The sequence below is a fragment of the Podarcis muralis genome, chromosome 7, assembly GCF_964188315.1.
Source record: "Podarcis muralis chromosome 7, rPodMur119.hap1.1, whole genome shotgun sequence".
Lineage (NCBI taxonomy): Eukaryota > Metazoa > Chordata > Lepidosauria > Squamata > Lacertidae > Podarcis > Podarcis muralis.
This window is the reverse complement of record NC_135661.1, coordinates 15,129,051-15,152,995: the sequence shown is the minus strand read 5'-3', so window position 1 is coordinate 15,152,995 and position 23,945 is coordinate 15,129,051. Positions and strand designations below refer to the sequence as shown.

Here is a 23,945-nt window from a genome sequence, read left to right as displayed (position 1 = left end):
AACTCCTCTCCCTGCGCACTGCATGGGATCATCATTCTTGGCTCATTCCTAGAGGTGGTTGTTGACTCCCCTGGGTCAGAGAAGGAACCACCTGTTCCCTGTCAGAAAACACTCTTCAGGGGAGTGAATCCAGGAGATGCAAAATCTGGACACCTCACTTGGTGAGGGTTCTGCATTTTGGAATGCTGTGGAATTGCAGGAGAAATTGCCAATCTCTCTCTGTGTGTCCCGTTTTGAAGGGCTGACCCATCCAAGTTGTGTTTAAATATAAAAACGACAAGAAGAGAGATGGGGTAGGAAGTTATCCCACAACAGTTTGCTGCTCACTCAGTCAGTCTTCCCCACCATGGTGAGACACACTGCGTTCCAAGTTAAATTGTAGCTGCCACAAGCTCTAAATCTGCACGTATGCATACATGTAAGCATACGCATATTTTGCTGCTCTGGGCTCCTTTGAGAGGAAGGGTGGGATATATATTTAATGGGTCAAATATATTGTTTTTTAAATGCAAATCTCCACCCACTTTTGTCCTCTTCTGGGGACAAATGTATCCCTTCGCTTCAGGCAATGTGAAAGTGGCCAACTGAGGACAATCAAATCGCACAAACCATGAATGGTCTTGTGTTCAGGCTGTTTTCCAGTTTCTTTTTACCATCCTGAATTACAGGACAGCGCATAAGGACTTGCTGTGCCAAATCACTCCAAAGCCTCATCTGGTCCCATGTTCTGTTCTCAAAAGTAGCCATGAAGTTCCTCCAAGAATACTCACAGGCAGCGTGTGATGGGGATGACCCAGCCCAGCTGTTGATTGTCCTCAGCATTCTTAGCATCTGGTACGCAGAGATAGAGTGCCTCTGTGCATGGAAGTTTGATTTACATTTTCATGCCCAATATCCATTGGTTGACCTCTTCCATGAATGTGTCCATTCCCCTAAGCCAGTGGCTATCGTGATATCATGTGGCCTCATATTGTCACAGGTATTAACCAATAGGCACCTTCGCACAGGAACTTAACTCTTTCCATAGAAAGCTGCCTTACACTGAGTGAGACAATTGATCTTGTGGAAGTGAATTCTGTAGTTTAATAATGTACTGTTTAAAGAAGCACCTCCTTTTGCCCATCCAGAATCTTTCAATATTCAGCTTCACTAGATGCCCCCTAGTATTATGAGGGAGAAAAACCTCTCTTGCCACAGCATGCAAAATCTCATACACCTCCATCATATGCCCCTTTGCCTGTTTTCTAAACTTAGAAACCCCAAATGTTGTACTTGTCCCTCATAAGATCATTTGTCCAGCCCCTGTACACTGTCCAAAGTATTTCAAGTGTGGTTGCACCACATCTCCTTTTGAGAATCAGGGATGCAAGTCCAGTCTTGGCATCCTCACACCCAGAAGGCCGGCAGACCTGGAGATACACCTGCAAATTGCAAATTTTGGATAAGATGGATTGTTTCAAGAAGTGGCAGAAAGATATTTCTAGATTTGTTTGGCAGGGCAAGAAGCCTCGAATAAAATTTAAGATATTAACTGACGCCAAAGAAAGAGGTGGATTTGCCCTGCCAGACCTTAAACTTTATTATGAATCAGCTGCTTTTTGCTGGCTGAGAGAATGGGTGCTTCTTGAAAACACTGAAGTGTTGGATCTAGAAGGTTTCAATAATGCATTTGGTTGGCACGCATATCTGTGGTACGATAAGATAAAAGCACATAAAGCGTTTAAAAATCACATTGTTAGAAAAGCATTGTTTAATGTTTGGATAAGATATAAGGATTTGTTAGAAAAGAAAACCCCAAGATGGTTGTCACCAATGGAAGTGAAGGCACAGAAAAAACTCAATATGGAGGCCAAATGGCCGAAATATTGGGAAATTCTGGAACAAGATGGAGACAGAATAAAATTGCATAGCTTTGAAAAATTGAAAAACAAAGTGCGAGATTGGCTCCATTATTACCAAATAATGGAGGCATACTAATTGGACAAAAATGTTGGTTTCCAGGTGGAAAAATCAAAATTGGAAACAGAATTGTTAGATCCAAAAATCAAGAATTTGTCAAGAATGTATAACTTGCTGTTGAAATGGAACACTCAGGATGAAATGGTGAAATCAGCTATGATTAAATGGGAACAGTTATGGACCACAGGTATGAAATTTACAGCATGTAATGCCCTAAGAGAAAATTTAATGAAAATGATTTATAGGTGGTACATGACACCAGTTAAGCTCAAAAAAATTTACCCTGCACAAATCTGGAGTGGAGTCCCTAAGAGGGTTGGATGGCGCTTTGTACACCTCCTTCCAGCACCTCCTGCAGCCAAGCTGGTGCCAAACATCTTGCTCTGTTTTCCTTTGGACCACATCAGAGAGGCTGAGAGAGGGGTTTTCTTGTCTGGGCAGCCCAGGCCCTCCAGACACACAGCCCAGGCTGCTAATACAGCAGTCTGACTTCACCCCCAGAGGCACACTCCATTGTCTCTTGAGACAGATGGATTCCAACTACACTCACACTGTGGCTCTGTCAATTCCAATTGTGAGTCGAGGACCCGCCACTGGCATAGGATTATAATAAGACACAAAGACACATTATTTTTGGTTAATGGGCAAAATTAGGCCACAACTTTTATTGGTTACAGCATGTGAGTAGTATTGGCTTAGGCATTGGATAAAACAGCAATACATGACTCCACCCCGCTCAGCAGGGAGTCATTTCAGGGTTAACGACCAGTGGGAGGAGCTTGTTGATGCAAATACAACTGGAAGCTTCCCCATGACGTCACCAGGGGTCGTGCCATGGCCCTTGCCACCAGCAGGGCATCAGACAGGATCCACGACTGCCGGATTCCTTTAACGGAATACCCAAAAGAGGAGGGGTAGATAATGGCCCATACCCAATCCTCCAACACAGCATACATATTCCAATGCCTTACTGCCAATACCAGAAAGTTGTGACGAATTGCTACGAGGTAGGCGAAAAAACCAAGAGGCTGGTGCCAATTTGCCAAATGGATAAAAAAGTCCTACCAGGTCCCTTGGGTAACCAAGGCAACCAACCGAAGTCCATAGCAAGGTCAATCCGCAAAAGAAGCTGACCTAAGAGGGAGGGAAGGCGGTAGATCCAAAGAAAGCAGGGACAGACTGGGGACAGAGCGCTGCCGCGGATGCTTAAATGCAGCTAACCCCGCCCACCAGCCAGCCCTATTGGCTGGCTGAAGGGCTTGGTCGTGGCAGCGGGGCAAATCAGAAGCAGGGAGCCGAATACGCCTCCCTGCTGCTGCTGCGGGAAGCTGCTCCCACTCACAAGCCCTCCCCTCCGGGAAGAGGAGAGGCCTTGTTCCACTGCTGAGACAGAACGGAGGGGCAGAGTGTTGCTGCAACAGTAGAAGCCCCCTGCTGATCTCGTTACATTATGTTCCTGGAGGAGTTACCGTACTTTTAATTGCCTTAGTTGCTGCTAGTCTATGCATCAAAATGACTCAGTTTCAACTGAAACAAAAGCCTGCTTGTTTTGAAACCAGATCTCAAGATGTTCCAGGAAATTGCCCTGATTTTCATCTCCAGGGATTTCATGGATTAGCTTTAAAAAGAGAGAGAGAGAAGAAAATAATATTTAGCTCCCATTCATTCATGGATGTGACTGCGTGACCTTCCCCAAGGGGTGAGCAACAGAACAGAGCAGAGGTGATTTGCAAGTGTGTTTGGCAGAGAGGTGAGCTTTTTGAAATCCTCAGAACATCTTTCCTGAGTACATACATCCACGGAAGCTGAATTCCTTCTAGGACCATTTTTTCAAGTCATATTTTTCATTGTCTATCCCCATATGAATATACATATGTCTTAAAACTGAACAACGGTAGTTAAAACACCACCAGCAATTAATAAAAAGCAAGCTGGTTTCCCCCAAAAAAACAACAACACATTTAGATTGTTTCTCAAATGCTTCCACTGATGAGACCACAAGAACAACTGAGACCGCCTTATCCTGAGCCAGACTAAAGGTAAAGGTAAAGGTACCCCTGCCCGTACGGGCCAGTCTTGACAGACTCTAGGGTTGTGCGCCCATCTCACTCAAGAGGCCGGGGGCCAGCGCTGTCCGGAGACACTTCCAGGTCACGTGGCCAGTGTGACAACGCTACTCTGGCGAGCCAGAGCCGCACACGGAAACGCCGTTTACCTTCCCGCTAGTAAGCAGTCCCTATTTATCTACTTGCACCCGAGAGTGCTTTCGAACTGCTAGGTTGGCAGGCGCTGGGACCGAACAACGGGAGCGCACCCCGCCGCGGGGATTCGAACCGCCGACCTTTCGATCGGCAAGCCCTAGGTGCTGAGGCTTTTACCCACAGCGCCACCAATGTACAACAACTTGAGGCCCACTATGCACACTTTGAGTTATCAGGCAAGATGAGGAATTTATTGAGAGGGCAGAGCAGGCTGTCCTGGAACAGTGAAACAAGGAGGTGGGGTACCCCGGGGGGGGGGGGGAGATTGCCCAATGCAGGAAGCATGCCACAGAGAATCAGGACTATCTGGAACCATGCTGTGTCCCTGGAGTTGCAAAATCAATTCCATGACCTCACCTCAGACACTGCATTTGGGAGAGAATCTGCAGACCTCCGAACACACTGAGGTGGCTGTGGAAGGTACAGGGCCCTGAATGAATCCTGCCACTCCTCAGAGGAGGAGGAGACGAGTGGTGGTGATAGGTCACAGATGGTAAAACAGTCAAAACCAGTAAGTCATTCCTGGCCACTGATGTGACTTGTGTCTCCGCTGAGAGGGCCAATGCAGGAGCAGACTATGCAACTGGCTCTTCCGAAAGAGTCTACCCCATCAACACTTTAACCATAGCTCAACCCAGAAATGATCATATTTCACTGATGGGTGAAATAGCATTTCACGAAATTGCAGAGTTATGAAAAACTAAAAAAACAAAGTGTGAGATTGGCTTCATTATTATCAAATAATGGAGGCATACAATTTGGACAAAAAAATTGGATTCCAGGTGGAAAAATCAAAATTGGAAACAGAATTGTTAGATTCCAAAACTAAGACTTTGTCAAGGATGTATAACTTGCTGTTGAAATGAAATAATCAGGATGAAACAGTGAAATCTGTTATGATTAAGTGGGCTCAAGATGTTGGACATAACATTATGATGGCTGACTGGGAACAGTTATGGACCACAGGTATGAAGTTTACGGCATGTAATGCCTTAAGAGAGAATATTATGAAAATGATATACAGGTGGTACATGACACCAGTCAAGCTTGCAAAAATCTATCATTTGTCCGATAATAAATGTTGGAAATGTAAAGAAACTGAAGGTACATTCTTTCACCTTTGGTGGACGTGCCCAAGGATTAAGGCTTTCTGGGAGATGATATATAATGAAATGAAAAAGGTATTTAAATATACCTTCCTGAAGAAACCAGAGGCCTTTCTCCTGGGCATGGTCGGCCAATTGGTGCCAAAGAAGGATAGAACTTTCTTTATGTATGCCACAACAGCAGCAAGAATACTTATTGCAAAGTATTGGAAGACACAAGATCTACCCACCCTGGAAGAATGGCAGATGAAGGTGATGGACTATATGGAACTGGCGGAAATGACTGGCAGAATCCAAGACCAGGGAGAAGAGTCAGTGGAAGAAGATTGGAAAAAGTTTAAAGTCTACTTACAGAAATACTGCAAAATTAATGAATGTTAGAATGATGTTGGATAAGAAGTTAAGTGGTTTTTAGCTATAATGCTATAAGGAATATGAAAAAATGGATTACTAACAGGTAAAAATTTAATGTTACAATATTTTAAGATTAAAGACTAGGATAAACAAAGAGGGAAAGGATTTGCTGAACTAACAAATTGAATTGGAATACAAAAAAGGGAGGTGTGAGGAGGTCTGGGAAACAAGCAAATGAAAGATAAGTAATGGAAAGATGGAATTGTTTTTAACTATTTTTATTTCGTATTTTTCTTTTTTCTTTTTTCATTTTGTAATACTTTGAAAATCTTAATAAATATCTTTAAAAAAAGAAAAAAAGAAATAGCATTTCATGTCACCGATGATGAATCTGGGATTCCAGATGGAGCAGCAGAAATGCCAACTCATCAGTCATCGAACTGTCAGTGTTCCTGGTACTGCGGCCCACAGCTGACACATCTGTTTTGGACTCAGCCCTATCCTGCTAGTTTATGAGAATATCCTGCTTGGACTTTGGCCTATCCTTATCAGCAAATGAAGGTAGTATGACTCTGCCAGGGACCACAAGTATCTTTGCACAAAATAAACACCAGATTAGTCAGAAACAAGTATATAATTTGCATGAACAGGTTTTGTTTGCATTATCCACAACAGTAGAACCAAATGGTTGTTCAGTTTATCTCACCAGCTTCTGAGCTGGGTGGCCAAGACCTGCTGCAGAAGTGTCCCTGTGCACTCCAGCACAGTCCTGTGTGTTGAAAGTACTTTAAAAATAAGTAAGCAAAGTAGGCACCTACAACAAAATGTTGCAGTGTATCCCCAGCCTCTGAGAGCATGACTTCCATTTGGGGGGACAGCCAGCTTGCAACAGCTGGTTGTATCGCTGATTGGGCAACAGGAGGTCTTCAGGAGGAGACCCCTGCACCCTGCCACCCTTTCCTACTCATTTACAATTTCCCCTGCTGTGGTACATAGTGCTAAAATGCTGTTTGGGTCTGGCTGTCAGTCTAGAGCCTGCTTTTTTGTGACAAAGTGAGGAAGAGGGGAAGGAAAAAGATATTGCCATGGGCACTCCCACCTTTGAGTGGTGGCAGGTTTCGAGGATCCCAACGCATACCCAAGGTTAGGGTCCTTAGGGTGAAGGTCACTGGAGACTGATGACATTTGTGCTGGCAAGGGTTTTTGGGGGCAGTTTGAGAGGGAGGTCAGGTGTGCCATCTCATGGTGTGCATAGGTCCAAGAGACATGAATGGCGAGGGAGTTGCTGCCGTGACTTGCAACACCTGTGCCATGTTTGCCTTCCTTTCTGGGAATGTGCAAAACTACATCTGTAGCAAATGGAAAAGGTAAAGGACCCCTGGATGGTTAAGTCCAGTCAAAGGTGACTATGGGTTGCAGCGAACATCTTGCTTTTCAGGCTGAGGAGCCGGTGTTTGACAGCTTTCTGACACACAGAGGACCATGACAAGTGCCAGCGCACATGGAAATGCCATTTACCTTCCTGCCAGAACAGTACCTGTTTATCTACTCGCATTGGTACGCTTTTGAACTGCTAGGCCGACAGAAGCTGGGACACAGCAATGGGAGTTCACCCCATTGTGCAGATTCAAACTGCTGACCTTCCAATCGGCAAGCCCAAGAGCCTCAGTGCGGGTGGCACTGTGGTCTAAACCACTCAGCCTCTTGGGCTTGCTGATTGGAACGTTGGCGGTTCAAATTTGCACGACAGTGAGCACCTATTGCTCTGTCTCAGCTCCTGCCAACCTAGCAGTTTGAAAGCATACCAGTGCAAGTAGATAAATAGGTACTGCTGCGGTTGGAAGGAAAACAGCATTTCTATGCATTCAAGCACTTGTCACAGTCTTCTGTGCGCCAGTAGCAGTTTAGTCATGCTGGCCACATGACCCAGAAAGCTGTCTGTGGACAAATGCCAGCTCCCTTGGCCTGAAAAGCGAGATGAGCACCACACCCCATAGTCGCCTTTGACTGGACTTAACCATCCAGTGGTCCTTTACCTTTTTACCTGCAGCAAATGCAAACTGGTTGTCTTGCTGGAAGCGAATGTGCAACAACTTGAGGCCCACTATGCACACTTTGAGTTATCAGGCAAGATGAGGAATTTATTGAGAGGGCAGAGCAGGCTGTCCTGGAACAGGGAAACAAGGAGGTGGGGTACCCGGGCGGGGGGGGGGGGGAGAGGAAGATTGCCCAATGCAGGAAACATGCCACAGAGAATCAGGACTATCTGGAACCATGCTGTGTCTCTGGAGTTGCAAAATCGATTCCATGACCTCACCTCAGAAACTGCATCTGGGAGAGAATCTGCAGACCTCCGAACACACTGAGGTGGCTGTGGAAGGTACAGGGCCCTGAATGAATCCTGCCACTCCTCAGATGAGGAGGAGACGAGTGGTGGTGATAGGTGACTCCCTACTGAGGGGAACAGAGGCAGCTGTGTGTGGAGGTAACAGGTTGTCCCAGGAGCTGTGCTGTCTTCCAGGTGCTAAGATTCAAGATGTGACAGAGAAGTTGCCAAGTCTTAACAAGCCCTCTGACCAAAACCCCTTCCTTCTGATTCCTGTGGGTACAAACGATCCAGTCAGACACTGCTTTCAACAGACAGCAAGCGACCATGAAACTCTGGGTAGGAAGCTGCAGGGCCTTGGGGCAGAGGGGTGGGGAGCCATGAGGTTCAGGCAAGAGAGGGAATGAGGAAAGAGAAAGAGGGGGAGCGAGAAGCCATACAATTGCATTCAGTACAATGGATCCTCTTGAATCAAATCAATCTGATTTGAAAAGATTTGACTTGATCCTCCTGAAACTGCGTGTTTTGTTCATTCCTCTCCACCACCCCCACCATCCCCAGTCAAATCAAACATCACCATCTGTTTCCAATGGCTGAACCGTAAAAATCAAGGATTGGGTAAGTTTCCAGTGTTGCAATGGTAGAAAAACATAGACAAAAGTCATGGATTTCTATGGATCCACATTTTTTTTACAAGTGATCTGTTGGCTATGATTGGCTTAAAGAAGAACCCCCTGGATCCCTAGATCCAGACGCGCGGCAAACATTCTCTGATAAGAGAGCCCCAGCAGTGGTTTAAATCACAAAACATGCAACTTAGCAAAGCATGGAAATAGACGCTGTTAGACCTTTAGAATATCCCATTTCTAATTCACTTTCAAAGCTTCCCCTTTAGCATAGAAAAGACCACAAAGTTGATTTTTATTTCTATTTATTTAGATCTCAGGGCAGTTCACAGCATAGAAATACAAAATAAAAAGACATAATAAAAAGAAGAAGAAGAACAAAACGAGCCCATAACTGCCCTCCCACAATTTAATGATAAGTATACAGTACATTTAATCTCAGACTTGTTAAAAGTCAGATTTATGTGCTTTTCCATACAGCAGCAAGAAAAACATTCGTAGAAAAACATAATTACACAACTTGGAAAAGAGTTTCTAAGCACGTGGTCTGGGCTTGGAGCAATTAGCCCAATGTCTTCTCTGGTTGGATTCACATGGTGGAAGAAAGTGGACAGCAAGAATTTGTTGACCCTTCGCCACTCAGTGAGAGGGGGTATGACCTAGCTCTGGCAAAACAGCTTACTCTATGCTTTTAACCCTTTCATGCATTAACTAGAGCTAAGCAGGTGGGTTATATGAGGCTAAATTTCCTACAGGATCTCCTCAAAACCACCCTCAAATCATAGGTCACATGTCCACAGATGTTTTGTTAGCACCTTTATTGTTAATCAATCTAAAACTCTGTGAGCAAAGGTGGATTTAGGGCAGTGCGAGTGGTGGGGTTGCACCAGGCGCACAGGCGAGGAGCGTGCCTTCTCAAAGCCCAGTAAGATGGCTTGCCCAGCTTCAGCGTGAGGCCTCTGACAGGGTCCTAGAGTCCTCCCACCTCCTTCTCAAAGCTGCAAGGGCTGGTGGGGGGAGGGTGACAAATGGTCCTGCACAAGCTGGCAAAATACCAAGGTTCGCCCCTGCTGTGATCACATGACTCAAAGTCATATTTTTGGTTTGTCACTTTTCAATAAAGTCAATGAGCAATATTCCAATCTGGACACAACCACTTGGCAGTTGCATTCAGCTGAGCGGCACCCTGTCAAGAGGGATAATATGCTTCCTGTTCCTCCCATTGCCATTACAATGTGACACATTTGGACACATTCACCACAACTCAATCCAGAAATCCACAGACGGGAGAAATTATATTCTGAGTCACTCATCAGTGAGGCCAGTCCAATCTCTAAGCCTGCCTCCCTTGTCCCATCTGGCTTTATCTTGCCTGACCAGCTCACCACCACCACATTCCCTGGATTATTTACAATCCACGCCTTGCCTGGGTATGTTTTTCTCAAGTATTTGTGAAGGAACTCAAAGCATCCCATTTATGCAGATATTTCTCCAGAAAACAAACTTCAAGTGAGTCAGGTGCCAACATTTTCTTCCAGTCAGTGCTCTTAAAAAAAAGGTGTGTTTGCTTTGGCACATTAGCTTACCCAAACAGCCATGCAAGGGGGGCGTTTCCATGTTTCCCTTCTCCCATGTCTGCATAAATTTGGGGATGTGAGTCCACTCCAGGCATTGGAAGGGAACACAGCTGTAGGTGTCATTTCCCACCAAGAAGAGTTTCCCACCAGCTGAGGACAGAGAAGCCAGGATGGTAAGTCACACTCTATTTTTTTTGTCCCACTGTTGCTCTGATGTGGATTGGATGAAAAGGTGTGAAAGGATTTACTAGAGAGGCAGATTTATGCAAAGAGCAGTCAAAATTACAAGGATGAGGTTTTTGAAAAGTTCCTTGCCTTCTCTGACACCTGATCCATCTAGAATGCACCTCTTTCTCCTTCTTGACCCATTAGCAGTCACTGCAGCTTCCTCTGGAAACCACAATAAGGGACAGAGCAAAGTAAACTACCATATTTTTCGCCCTATAGGACGCACCGGCCCATAGGACGCACCTAGTTTTTTTTTGGGGGGGGGGGGGAAATAAAGAAAAAAAAATTATCCCCCCCCCAGCCGCGGCTTCAGCGCACCCTGCGTTCTGGGCAGCAGGCTGCTATCCGCAGCCTAGGGAACCCTGTGGGAACTCCCGCGGGCTCCCCAGGCTTGCTGATAGCTTCCTGAAGCCTGGAGAGTGAGAGGGGTCGGTGCGCACCCACCCCTCTCGCTCTCCAAGCTTCAGCGAAAGCCTGCATTCGCCCCATAGGACGCACACAGATTTCCCCTTCATTTTTGGAGGGGGAAAAGTGCGTCCTATAGGGCGAAAAATATGGTATATTCAAAACAAATTAAAACAATTCTTTAAAAAGATAGTTAAAAAGACTCTTCTTAAAAACCTAAAAACGCCCTTAAAAGAATCAAGTCTTCAAAAAAGTTATATGATCTAAGAAAGTCTTTAAAAGAATCCTTCCAAAAGAATTAAAAAATTAAAATGTAGCACCTTAGAGACCAACTGAGTAGTTTTAGGTATATGCTTTTGTCTGCATGCGCACTTCTTCAGGTATCTTAAAGGTAAAGGACACATTAATTTCAGTAGCTCTGCTCTGACTCAGATTTAGTCAGATACAATCCATTTTAAACAGAAAAGGAAGCTCTAAATATAAATATTTGATAACACCCTCTTGAACGATTTGTGTGTCTGTTTTGCAGAAAATCCTCTTGAGCCTGACTGCCTTGTCTTTGACACTTGCCTTGTGTCAGGGATACTGCATGCTTAGCCAGCACAAAGTAGAGATTAGAGATGGTAAGTAAACAGCAACGTAATGTTGATAAGTGGGACGCGGGTGGCGCTGTGGGTAAAACCTCAGTGCCTAGGACTTGCTGATCGTAAGGTCGGCGGTTCGAATCCCCGCGGCGGGGTGAGCTCCTGTCGTTCGGTCCCAGCTCCTGCCCACCTAGCAGTTCGAAAGCACTCTTAAGTGCAAGTAGATAAATAGGTACCGCTTTATAGCGGGAAGGTAAATGGCGTTTCCGTGTGCTGCACTGGTGCTGGCTCGCAAGAGCAGCTTCATCACACTGGCCACGTGACCCGGAAGTGTCTTCGGATGGCGCCGGCTCCCTGCCTCTTGAGCGAGAGGAGCGCGCAACCCTAGAGTCGGTCACGACTGGCCCGTACAGGCAGGGGTACCTTTACCTTTACCTTTAATGTTGATAAGCAATCTATTTATGGCCAAATCATTATTTAATGTTTCAGAAATGTGTTCCTGACTAGAGATTTTTTAGCATACACCTACCAAATCTGCTCTTGCAGAACCAGAACACAGACCAAAGTGCAGCTACCTTTAAAATCTACACTTCTCCGGATGTTGTGATGCTGCTCAGAGTCTAAAATGACCTAACGCTGCTCCCGTCTCATCTTCTCATTGATGAGTCCCTGCTTAAGCGCTTACTTTTATTATGTATTTTGTGTTTTTTAGATTGTGTTTTTAGGTTGAGAACTGCCCTGAGAATGGTATATAAATAGTAATAATAATAATAATAACTGATAGAAATTGAAACGGCCAGATTCCCCATCCACAGGGCACCCCATTCACTCCCACCCTGTTTTAAGCTTGGAACCACCGTCTGCAGACGCAAGCAGGAGACTGCATGGCCGCAGTATAAGCAAGACAGACGTCCAGGGTCTCTACCTTTCTTGTCTGCAACCAGGACATGCAAGAATAAAGGTGGCAAAGCTTCCCACTCCACTCCATGTCAGGAAACACTTTACCTACTACATTTTCATGTATCAGGCTGCTGTCAGAAGCACAGGAGGAGCTGGACAAGTGGACAAGTTGCAGCCACTGTGCTTCTCTTGCACAGTCTCTGCATTGTGCTGAGCAGCAGCTTCTGATTGCCTTGATGTTAAATGTATGGGATTTCTCTCCCTAGGTAAGCCGGTGCTGCCCACTGAGTGTACCGATCCATATGATGGCAGCAAGCATCCATTCGGCTCTAAGTGGAATACAGCACAGTGCATGGAATGCACATGTAGTGAAAGGGGAGTGGGATGCTGTTCCAGGTAGGCCAAATAACCAGAATAGCACTGGGTCTATTAATCTCTTTCAAATTATTTTGCCCCGTTCTCTCTGGAAGATCTTCTGCTCAATAAACATTCATGGAAGGAATTAGTTGAAGACGGGTGTCCCAATTAATCTATACCTTTGAAGATAGGTTGCATAAAATTGTTGCCTGGATTTCCTTGAACCAAACAGTGAATTGATTGATTAATTCAGATATTTATAGACTTTATAGGAAGCAGAGTCATGAAATTTGATCTGGAACAAGCACTGAGCATGTCCAGAGTGCCTTTCCAATTATCCGATGACCAGGCATTCACTGTGTGGAAGCTTGGACTTTGGGATCTCCCTGAGTCCCAGATCCTCTCATCCGGAGACCCCCTAGGAGCTGGTGCTGGGGAGAGGGAACCCAATGCACCCAATGGAACAGGGCCCCTCCTCTTTCCTGCACCTTCCTGTCTCCTTCTGTCTCCCTCCTGGCTGGCCTCTTGGTTTCGCACCAACATTTTGCTTCACCCTTTTTTGTGCAAGGGTGCTGCCCTCAATCACCGCAAACATAGTGGGGGGGGGGTGGAGGGTCATCGTACAGCAACATGCAATGGCATATTGTGCAAGACATGTCCTTTGTGTATTCAGCTTGGATTCCCCAGGTGAATTTGGCCTCAGGGCAAATGTTTTCCAAGGGCTTGGTTTTCCCTGGATGGAGCAAACATCTTGCAAAACTGCTTTTCTGCCAGGCAGTTCCAATCATTCTTGGCATGTCCTAAGCGAGCAGGAGAAAGGAGCGCTCCTCTACAAGATCTCCATAAGCTCAGGGAAACCTTAGTTTACACATTCTTCTTCTTCTTTTTAGGTACGGTGGTACTGCTGAAGTTCTGGGATGTAAAACAGTGTTAAATCCAAACACATGTGAATATGAGTTCTATAAACTGGATGATCCCTCCAAACCCTGTTTCTGAGCTTTACAAATCCCACCCAAATTCCTTTCATGTAAGAGAATCTGAATAAATCAGTCATATGTGCATTTCGGTGTGTATCTGTTGTCTTTGCTTGATATCACTCCTTGCAGAATTTGGTACATATCATAATGATAGTGATGGACATGCCTATCTCAGCTATCAGCAGCTTTTTAGATTCTAATGGGTGTCGCTGTGGTCTAAAAAACAGAGCCTAGGGCTTGCCGATCAGAAGGTCAGCGGTTTGAATCCCCACGATCAGGTGAGCTCCTGTTGCTCGGTCCCTGCTCCTGCCCACCTAGCAGTTTGAAAGCACGTCAAGTGCAAGTAGATAAATAGGTACCACTCCGGTGGGAAGGTAAACAGCGTTTCTGTGTGCTGCTCTGGTTTCACCAGAAATGGCTTAGTCATGCTGGCCACATGACCCGGAAGCTGTCTGTGGACAAACGCTGGCTCCCTTGGCCTATAGAGCGAGATGAGCACCGCAACCCCAGAGTCGTCCACAACTGGACATAACGGTCAGGGGTACCTTTACCTTTACTTTTTAACTCCTAGGTAAGTGCAGGTGTGGATTTATAGTTATTTGTGGCCCTCTTCCTTCACTTAAACAAATATGATTATGTTGACATGGGGGGGGGTGAGTCGACAACAATAATATTTCTGGGTTTGCACTGTGATTCCCCTCCCCAAACAACTTGGGAACAATTGCGTGGACAGGCGGAGTCCCCAGATCCCGAGTGGTCCCCCCCCCCGTCATATGGAATAACGACTCTAGACAACGTGCTATGGGATTAAATTGGCCACAACTTTATTAAATTTCAAATGTGGGTAGACCTTGGCTCAGGCATTGGGCGTTCTCCCTCCCCAGTCCCCAGCTGGGGACCTAGGGAGCTTCAGGGTTATCCAGTGTGTGTGGGGGGGATGGGCTGGCTCTGGAGAACATATGTTCAAGCAGAGACAGCCGCCCCCGTAACGCCGCCGCCGCAGGGGAGAGCAATGACGACCTTTCGGCGTACGGTCAAAGCCTCCCTTCAGAAACCCCCTTTAACGGGGAACCCTGGTATCGCCGCCGCAAAGAGGAAGATGGACTAAAGGATTCCGCCCAAGGCCTGATACCGCCAAAGTTGTGACGTTTTGCTACGGGAAAGGCGAAACCTGCCAATGCAGGGAAATTCCTTTCCGGCCCTTTAACAGCGACCTTATCGTAGCAGCGCCCACATACCTGTGGAGAAAGGTTAACCTGCAAAACCTATGAAGAAAAGTTAACCTGCAAAAGAAGACATTAACTGAGGGTGGGTAGGGTGGGAGAAGCTCTGGAGCCAAGTGAGGATTACCAGGTAAGATCCTCCCTCTATTGTGTGGGCAGGTAATCCCTCCCCCTACCTGGCCTGGTTTCCCTGGCAACGCTTCCCTCAGGTGGGATTGGACAACTCACTGAGGTAGGCGGGGACCTCCAGGTATCCCACCTGAGGGAAGGCAAAGCCTATGCTGATGGGGCCACTCCAGATCCAGGGCTGCACGCGTCCACGCAAAGGGCGCCCCCCGTTTTAAGCGGGGAGCGGTCATTCCCGCTGGAGGAAAAGGTGGTGCTATGCTTCTGAAATACATGCCCTCCCCTCCCCCCCCCAAATTGGGGGGAAATATGATGACAAAGCTGCTGCTGCTGATCTTGATGATACTTTTGTACTGCCTCCTAAGACAACTTGTGAATCATCTGGAAAAAGTTTATATTTTTTTAAAAAATAATATTTATTAATTGTTCAACAATTTAAACACAACACTACAGAAAACCAAAAAACAACAACAACCAGACAACAATACAATACAATACAAAAAACACTACAAAACACTGACACAAACAATTAACAAAACAGAACAAACATCATTCAAAACACAATCCAATTTCAATATCTTATCTTTCATTCACTTGTTTCCACGACTTCCTCACACCTCCCTTTTTGTCTTCCACTTCTATTAAGTGTTTCAGCAATTCCTCTCCATCTTCCTCTGTTTTCTATCCGATAATTATCTTAACACATTCTAACCTTTCCCCCCCTTTAATACTCTATTAATCTATCTATACTTAACTCCTTATAACATTTCTACTAAAGCCATATACATCTGGAAAAAGTTTATAACAATGCTGATGCCTCCACAGTGGGAACCCCCTTCCCCACAAAAGGGGGGGGGGACTTGGAAGATTTAGGGAAAAGATCAATATGATTTAAATTCTGATAATGATTATAATAATGCATCTGCACTGCCCCCAACAACAATAGCTTGAGAAAAATTAGGTAAAATTAGATCCTGGGGCCAGGGCCGGATTTAGAGAGGCCCTATGCTATTCCACTTGTGATGCCCCTCCCCTCCCTCCCCCCTCATGACTAGAATAAAATGGAAGAGTGTTGTAAACAAAACTGAGTGAAGCCATGGATGATGCTAGGTATTTAAAATTCTGCAATTCACAATTTCTCCTCTAAAGGACATAAGATGTTATTGTTAAATACCATGGTGATTTTAAAAATGCATAATATTAACCCTGAAAAACTTTTGCAGTAAGTGAACTTTGTAAACCTTTTGTGGAATAGCCATTATTTTTTTAGGAAAATGAAGTTGCAATGTTATTCCTCAAAAAAACACCTTGAGTTTACAAATTATATTGCCGTGGAAGCGTAAATAATATTATATGATTACCTGACAGTGTGGCACTTTTAGAATCCACTTTATGTTGTCATTAGAAAGTCATTTTTAAAATAGATATTAAGAAGTAAACTACAACCATTAAATACAGTAAGGCTAAAATGTTTTTTCCCTAACTTCCTCATAGCAAAATCGTCCAAAACTTCATCAAAATTTGTTTGTCTAATTTTGTCACTTTCAAAGTATGGTCTTCCTGTTATATACCTGCTGGGATTGATAAGGCATCTGACCCTCATCTGAATCTCATAGCTCTCCTGACAGGTGATTTGGTCTGCAGTCACAGTGTGGAAATAAAGGAGGAGATTGCCCACAAGATACCAGGTACTCTACTATTCAAATTAGGCCCCAGTGTTTTTCTTACAATCAATGAATTAATCAATTTTAATCTAGCATGTAAAATCTCAAAACTTTCTTATTGTGAATTCGAGCAAGTAAACTACTGCTCTCACTTCATTACAAACGGTATTTCTACCTGCAACACACTTGAGCAAACATGCTCCTCTTCCTTTCACAAATATTTTGTTTCCATTTGCAACTGTAACTGCCTCTGATGAGTTATCATTTAACTCTCGGGGGGGGGGGATTAGCATCAGACGTCATGTGCATGGAAGTTGCCAAATCAATTAACCAACTAGAAGGGTTACTGTTAATAGCACCAGTTTTACTATAACTTGTTATTGCTGGACAGTTCGGATGAACTGCAAAAGCGTTTTTAGTTTGCTTTCTGTTGCCACCCTGGAACTTTTCTTTATTAGTGCCACTTTGTTTTGTACGTTTCCTTGCAAATGAAGGAAAACAACTTTTCTGCTTGTATATGTTGATAATATAATTTTGGTTACTGAGAACAAACAAGGTTGTACAAAAACAAGATTGTGAGCAGGCCTGGCCAGGACATAGGTGTCCTGACTGTGACAAAGGTGACCTGTGTGCTTGCTTGCTTGATTAACAGCTGTTGGAAACTTCAAGGTTCTTGCTCTCCCTTCTTATGGTCTTTATACTGGACCTGGAGACTCCAATAGAGAGCATTCCATGTCAAGAAGTAGGGCAAGTGGGCACCCTATCAAATGGCAGGGCAGGAGCTACACGGAGCCGGGCCTTTTCACTGGTGGTGCCCATTGTATGGCTTGCTCTTCCCAGACCTGCTCTCTTTTGGCCAGTATTTTGGAGCTTTATAATTTAGGAAGACTTTGGAGGAACTGGTTGGCAAGTCTTATCAGTCGCTGACGTATGAGTGGATTTTATTTGCTGCTATTCTGGGCTTCTGGTGCACCAGGGTTTACCCCAGTGTAATAGAGTTGGCCAGGATGGCAGAAGGGATACAATTTGCGAGCTTTCTCCATTATCTGCACAGCAGGGGGTGTTGAGTCAACAGTGCAAAGGCTGAGCTGAAGTGTTTCCTGCTGGTTACCTGCTTTCAGCAATAGGGGTCGCTGTTTGGTAGTACCTGATTGGTAGCTGTCAGATTCTAGAGCTCCCTATTGGTGGCTCTTAGGTAATTCCAAAAATACAGAGTCCATTAATAAAACACAGTGTTCATTCATAAAGCAGTAACATAAATCTCCATTGCTACATATTGGGTGTGTATTTCAGCGGTTGAACATACACACTTATGGCCATGCTGTAGTGTAGTGCTTATGTGACTGTGAATAAAAGGTGGCTGGGCTCTGTCAGGAGTTCAGCCTACACTCGAGTAGGACCCTGGCAGAGACACATGCCCGACTGGCATGTTTTCTCCCTCCTGGTCGATCGTTCAGGAGCTTCATAAGCTTTCTTCAGCCCAAACATCACAGCGACCGATGCCAACCGACACTGGCACACTTAGGGATCCGCAGAGTTTGCACAGCATTGCGTGACAGACCTCAGCAACTCAGCATGTTGGCTAATCTACTTTATTTACATATAAACACACACAGAGCACTACAACATGGCTCCCTCTCTCTCTAGCATCAGACAGCAAAGAGAAAAAGAACAAAGGACAATAGTCCCACTTCACGGAACACAGTAACACAAACATCCTGTCTCCATCAGTTCCCACTCTGTGGAGTCAGAACATATACCGTCATGTGGGAGACAACAATCCTATGACTGCAATCATAGATCAGGAATTCTAACAGGCTTATCATCCCGGGGTTTTTTTTTGGGGGGGGGTGACAAAACTGATTTCAAGTAAGTGCCCCCCTTTATTTCCATAACAAGTCCTTGAGTCTGTACTCTGAATAGTGACACCAGGGACCTAGAAGGTGCAGGGCTTGTCAATCCAACCCATGCACAGTCTCATCAGGGCTGACCTTAAGGCAGTTGGAGCAATTTGGCTAAATTGGGCCCCATGGGCTGCTCCTAAGGGTGCTCCTGCACCAGGGCAATCTAGATGGATTTTATTTATATGTATAAGATTTTGCAGACTTTGGCTGTGACCTGGGGCCCTACCAAAACAAAGAAACCTCAAGTTGGGCCCACCCCACTGCTTCTAACTGGGCCCCACTGGCTAGCCCTGAGTCTCATAGTTGCTGGGCCGGAGTTGCCCTGCTCTCGCATGAAGTCTTGGGTTTGCAATTTTGGGAGAGGGAAGACTGCGGCACTAGGGAGATGGCAGGCTGGCGAGGCCCTCTAGATTATGAGGCCCAAGTTGCCCTGCCCTCACATGAAGTCTTGGGTCTGCATTTTGGGAGAGGGGAGGTTGCATGCTGGGGAGCGGGCAGGCTGGCGAGGCGTCCTAGATTTAGAGGCCATAGGCTTCAGTCTACTTAGCCTATACATAAATCCCGCACTGCATGGGGCTGATGAGGCCTCTGAACTAGGTGGCCTCCTGCAACAGCTTTGCAACAACCTCTGCTGTGCAGCATGCAGCAGAAACAAAAAAGCATTGCCATCTCCTCCCCTTGCTCTCATATTCCACTGAGGCGCCTCTCAAGTAGCTGCCTGCTTCATATGTCAGCAGGCAAGAAGAAAAACATGGCAGCCATGGGTTGATCCCCCTATTTCTGCCTCCAACCCACCCCGGCATTTTCAAAAAGTCCCTCAAGGAGCAACACAAGCAACAGACAATTCCTGCACTGCTCCGCATCCCAACACACACTTTTTAAATAAAAAAAGGAGCTGCCTGCCTGCAGCTCCATGTGGCTGGCAGGCAGCAAAGCAAAACTGGCAAGTGGGTGGATTTTGCCCTTCTTCCTCCAGCAATACATAGGGTGAGGTGGGGCAGATTGATGCAGAAAAATTCAATATCATATTTTATGTAACAAAAATGAGTCAAATAATTTTTTTGCTTTATGCATGGCATAACTAATCAATATTATAATAGAACTATTATAAAAGAACTATTATAGTTAGAAGAACGAGAATATAATGACTTTAGTAAAAAAAATATGAATTTTGTATCATTCTGCTCCACCTACAGGGCACTTTGATACATTGGATGGGGCACTTTGATACAAAGTGTAAATTTTATGGGAATGGTAACTATTTACAAAAAATTAATGAAAAAACCAATTTTTATTGTGAGAGATCATAATCAGCCATACAATTTATTACTTAAAATCTAAATAACATATCAAAACTAACAGTGTTTCACACATATCATAGACTTTATGGCAGGTTTTCTTAACAAAACATCAAAACTTATATTAATCTTTCATCAAACACCTATCCATTAAAAAAAACTTTGAAAAAACTTTAAAAAGTATAAGAACTCACATTAGATGGTTAAAAAATAGCGATTTAAACAAAATACTTATAAGAAATAAGATAATTACTTAATGTTTAGTTTCTATTGCACATTATATCCACTGAAGTCAATAGAAAAAGTATAAAGAGATGATCGAGATGTGCCCTTTGAGAAATTTGGTTTTGGCAACTGCAAAACAACATCCTTGAAATCAATACTTGCCTTATCTTCTAGAATGGGGAAGACAAACATACAAGACCCTGTTTTCCCCCTGAGATATGACACTTGAAATCCGGTCATATTATATTATTAAAGGTAAAGGTACCCCTGCCCGTACGGGCTAGTCTTGACAGACTCTAGGGTTGTGCGCCCATCTCACTTAAGAGGCCGGGGGCCAGCGCTGTCCGGAGAAACTTCCGGGTCACGTGGCCAGCGTGACATCGCTGTTCTGGCGAGCCAGAGCAGCACACGGAAACGCCGTTTACCTTCCCGCTAGTAAGCGATCCCTATTTATCTACTTGCACCCGGGGGTGCTTTCGAACTGCTAGGTTGGCAGGCGCTGGGACCGAGCAGCGGGAGCGCACCCCGCCGCGGGGATTCGAACCGCCGACCTTTCGATCGGCAAGCCCTAGGCGCTGAGGCTTTAACCCACAGCGCCACCCGGGTTCCGATTATATTATTATATACGATGTAAAACAGCATTGGAACACTTTTACATTTCATGTAATTTTTTAGTTTGCCGCGCTAAAAACACACCTACTCTCATCGAATGATAACAGCTAACAGGTGGGCGGCGCGGTCTCAGCTGTTGTACTCACACATGTATACAAACATTTTAGTGATGTCACGACACGAATAATGTTTCTCAAAATTGAAATATTGTTGGTGTATCAATGTGTCCCTTGCATCAATGTGCCCTGCCTCACCCTATACACACACTTAAAAAAAAACAACAACACTCCTCCGTGGCTGGAGCAGCTGCCTGGCAAAGCAAGGAGGAGGGAATCAGACCCTGACATGTCTGCTCCCCCCTTTTCAGAAGGACCCCCCCCCCACAGACAATAAAATGTCTCCCTCCACATTTTCCATAAGCCCTTCCATGGGTGGGAAAGTAAAGGCAAGGCTGGCGGGTGTGACACTTTTGAGCCCTCATGCTTTTTCAAAGGCCCTTTCATGGGCAGCCAAATCAGAGGTGGTGAAACAGCACTTCCCGTACCCCTAACAGCACCCCCAAAGTCCCTCTCTGTTTTATTCCCACCACATCTGCCAAGGCAAGGGCTTCCCTCCAGAAAAGAGTGGAGGAAGGAACAGCAGAGCCAGTTGTAGCTGGAAGTGGGTGCTCTGTGCTGCAGAACCAGAAGAACCATTAGACTCAGCCCTCGCTTTGCGTTGGGTTATCAGCCCTCATCTTAGATGGTTGCCTGCACATTATTTGTCCAAACTTTGTTTCTAGAAGAGCTAGAGACTTCCTTTTGTTAAAAAGAAAGCTCATCATACAGGCCCATGCTAGCATAGGATCAGGTGCAATTACTCTAACTGCACCATTAGAAATTGGGCCCTGCTAGGATGTTGGGGACTCCTATTCCTTGGTGTCCAAACAACTCACCAATCACAATTCTGACTTGGCTGAAACCTCTGACAGACAGGAGTGGCCAGGCTGGCTCATTTAACAGAAGTTGCTTAGAAAATGCACATTGTGCTTCATAACTTTCTTCCTAGAAGTGTCAGAGACTCACCTTTTAAAAGGCACCTCTCTCTGGGGCGGGGGGGGGGGCAGTTCAGAGACCTGGAGTGGCAGCAGTGACTCCCAAGGAGAGGGGAGAAGAGGAGGCTGAGGAACCCTCCACAAGGGACGGGGAGGGGCTACCGGCTCTGCAGGCAAGAGGTGACACAACTGGGCTCCTGAGCACCACAGGACTCTGAAGAAAGAATGTAGTTGGTCAAGGGAGCCATGGACTCAAAAAGGCTGAAAACCTCTGCTCTAGCCAATTATCCCAAACTGTCTTTGACGCTGGAAAAACACACACAACCACAGTATAGATCAACTCTTGTTTCTTGGGTAGCTCACTGACAGTGCCAGAATGAGGGTGGTGTAGGCAGTTCCCCCATCCAGGTATTAATAATAAAACCTATATTTCTACAGGTACCTACTCAAAGTTAAACCCTGGGTTATTGAGTTGCTGCAGCTATGACATATTGCACTTGAGAGTATGCGCTGAATGGCAGGTGGGAGGCAGAAGGGTGCCAAATGAATCTTTGGGGCACCAAATTTTGTCCTTGCTCAGGGCGCCATATTCCTAAAGTCTGCCCCTGCCATTGAGTGAGATGCCTTTTTGTGCATCTCAGCTGAGCTGAAGTTCCTCCTCCAGATGTCACTGGACTGCAACTCCCATCAGTTTCCTTGATTACAAAAGCAGATAAAGAAGCCGGTTTTGTTTCCGACACAGTTCATTAAAATGGCAATCAGCTTAATCTTATGGCTTAATTTAAAAACACAGCTAAATGAGCAAGCAAATGATCTCAAGATCTTGATAGACCCAGAATTGTTATAGTCATCTGCTGATTTTCCTTCTCTTTTGCCTCTTTCAGAAAGTCATCCTACCACTGATTGTTTTGCCCCATGGGTTTTGCTTCCTTGGCCCCTTCAAAGCAGAGATAAAAAATGGCAGCATTCTCAAGCAGCCTATTAATATGAGCAAAGGATGATTTGATGCTTTGAACACACACACACACACACACACACACACACACACACACACGTAAAGGACCCCTGGACATTTAAGTCCAGTCAAAGGCGACTATCTCACTATATAAATTTGTTTTCCTACATTTTGTTATTTTCCAATTCAACAAAACTAGTGACTTCCCGCTCACCCAACATTGACGCTTATCACCCAATTATCCAATTTCACCCTCTTTGGTCTTCACTATGGTCTTCTCGTATGGGAAATAACTTCTTAAATAGACTACAGTCTGAGCTATAAGGCCGTCTTTAGCATATGCTCCAATGGGGTGCAAAGATCTGCCCAGCGCCCCCAAATTTAGTTTAGCCCCCAAATTAATTTTTATTATGCTTGTGTCACTATTATCATTTGATAAATAGTGCTCACGCCTGCGCAGCTCCAAAAGTAAGGCTTTTTGTGTTTTTTGTTTTAAACCAGCTTTTTTAAAGAAGACAAAGAACACTTGTAAAGTGTAAAAACTCCACGCATGAGCTTACGGTCGTAGGGAGGTGTCTGAAAGATGAGACGGGCAGGCATTGTGCGCATGCGTGGGAGAGCCGTCTAGGGCAGCCTTTCATTGTGGGAGCAACCTTCTTTCTAGAAGAGCTGGGAGGGCCATTGTGAGCACACATATACGAGTTCTTCTTGGGAAGGTTCTGGAGCCTGCGCACACTCCCGTCGCTAGATAGGCGCGTTCTCTTTCTGTCTCTCCCTCTTTCCTGTCACTCCTCCCGCCTTTGGTGAGCGGCAGGCATGCGGCGCAAGATCAGTCGTGTGGAAGGTCATCCCTAGCTAACAGGACCAGTCATCAGGGATGGTGGGAACTCTAGTCCCAAAACATCTGGAGGGCCAAGTGTGGCCATGCCTGCTTTAAGCAGTCCTCCTTAAAAGATTCTCAATTTGTGTCTCTAATCATTGCCTCAGTTTTGCCCTCTCTGCATATTCCAGGATTTCCATCAGCCATTCTTCCTTTGAGGGCGTCCTTCGGTTTCTAAACGTAGAGAATCCTTGCCGCTGTAGTTACATTCATAAATACAGCTGAAGCTTTCTTTGGAATTTTGCTTTCTAACATCCCCAGCAGGAAGAATTCTGGACTCTGAATTGCACTTATCAATTCTGGTTCTGGTTCTGAATTGCACTTATCAATGAATATCTCCGGAAGACGTAGAACTCTCCAGGCTG

At 45.2% G+C, this 23,945-nt stretch overlaps 1 protein-coding gene across 1 annotated transcript; it reads left to right on the top strand.

The window, feature by feature from the left end:
• Positions 1-6,683: 6,683 nt before the first annotated feature.
• Positions 6,684-13,744, top strand: LOC114602613 (small serum protein 2-like). The gene is given in 5 exon segments (XM_077931260.1): positions 6,684-6,720; positions 6,723-6,823; positions 11,372-11,465; positions 12,593-12,722; positions 13,574-13,744. Coding segments are annotated over 5 exon segments (468 nt in total). The 3' UTR covers positions 13,680-13,744.
• The last annotated feature ends 10,201 nt before the right edge of the window (positions 13,745-23,945 follow it).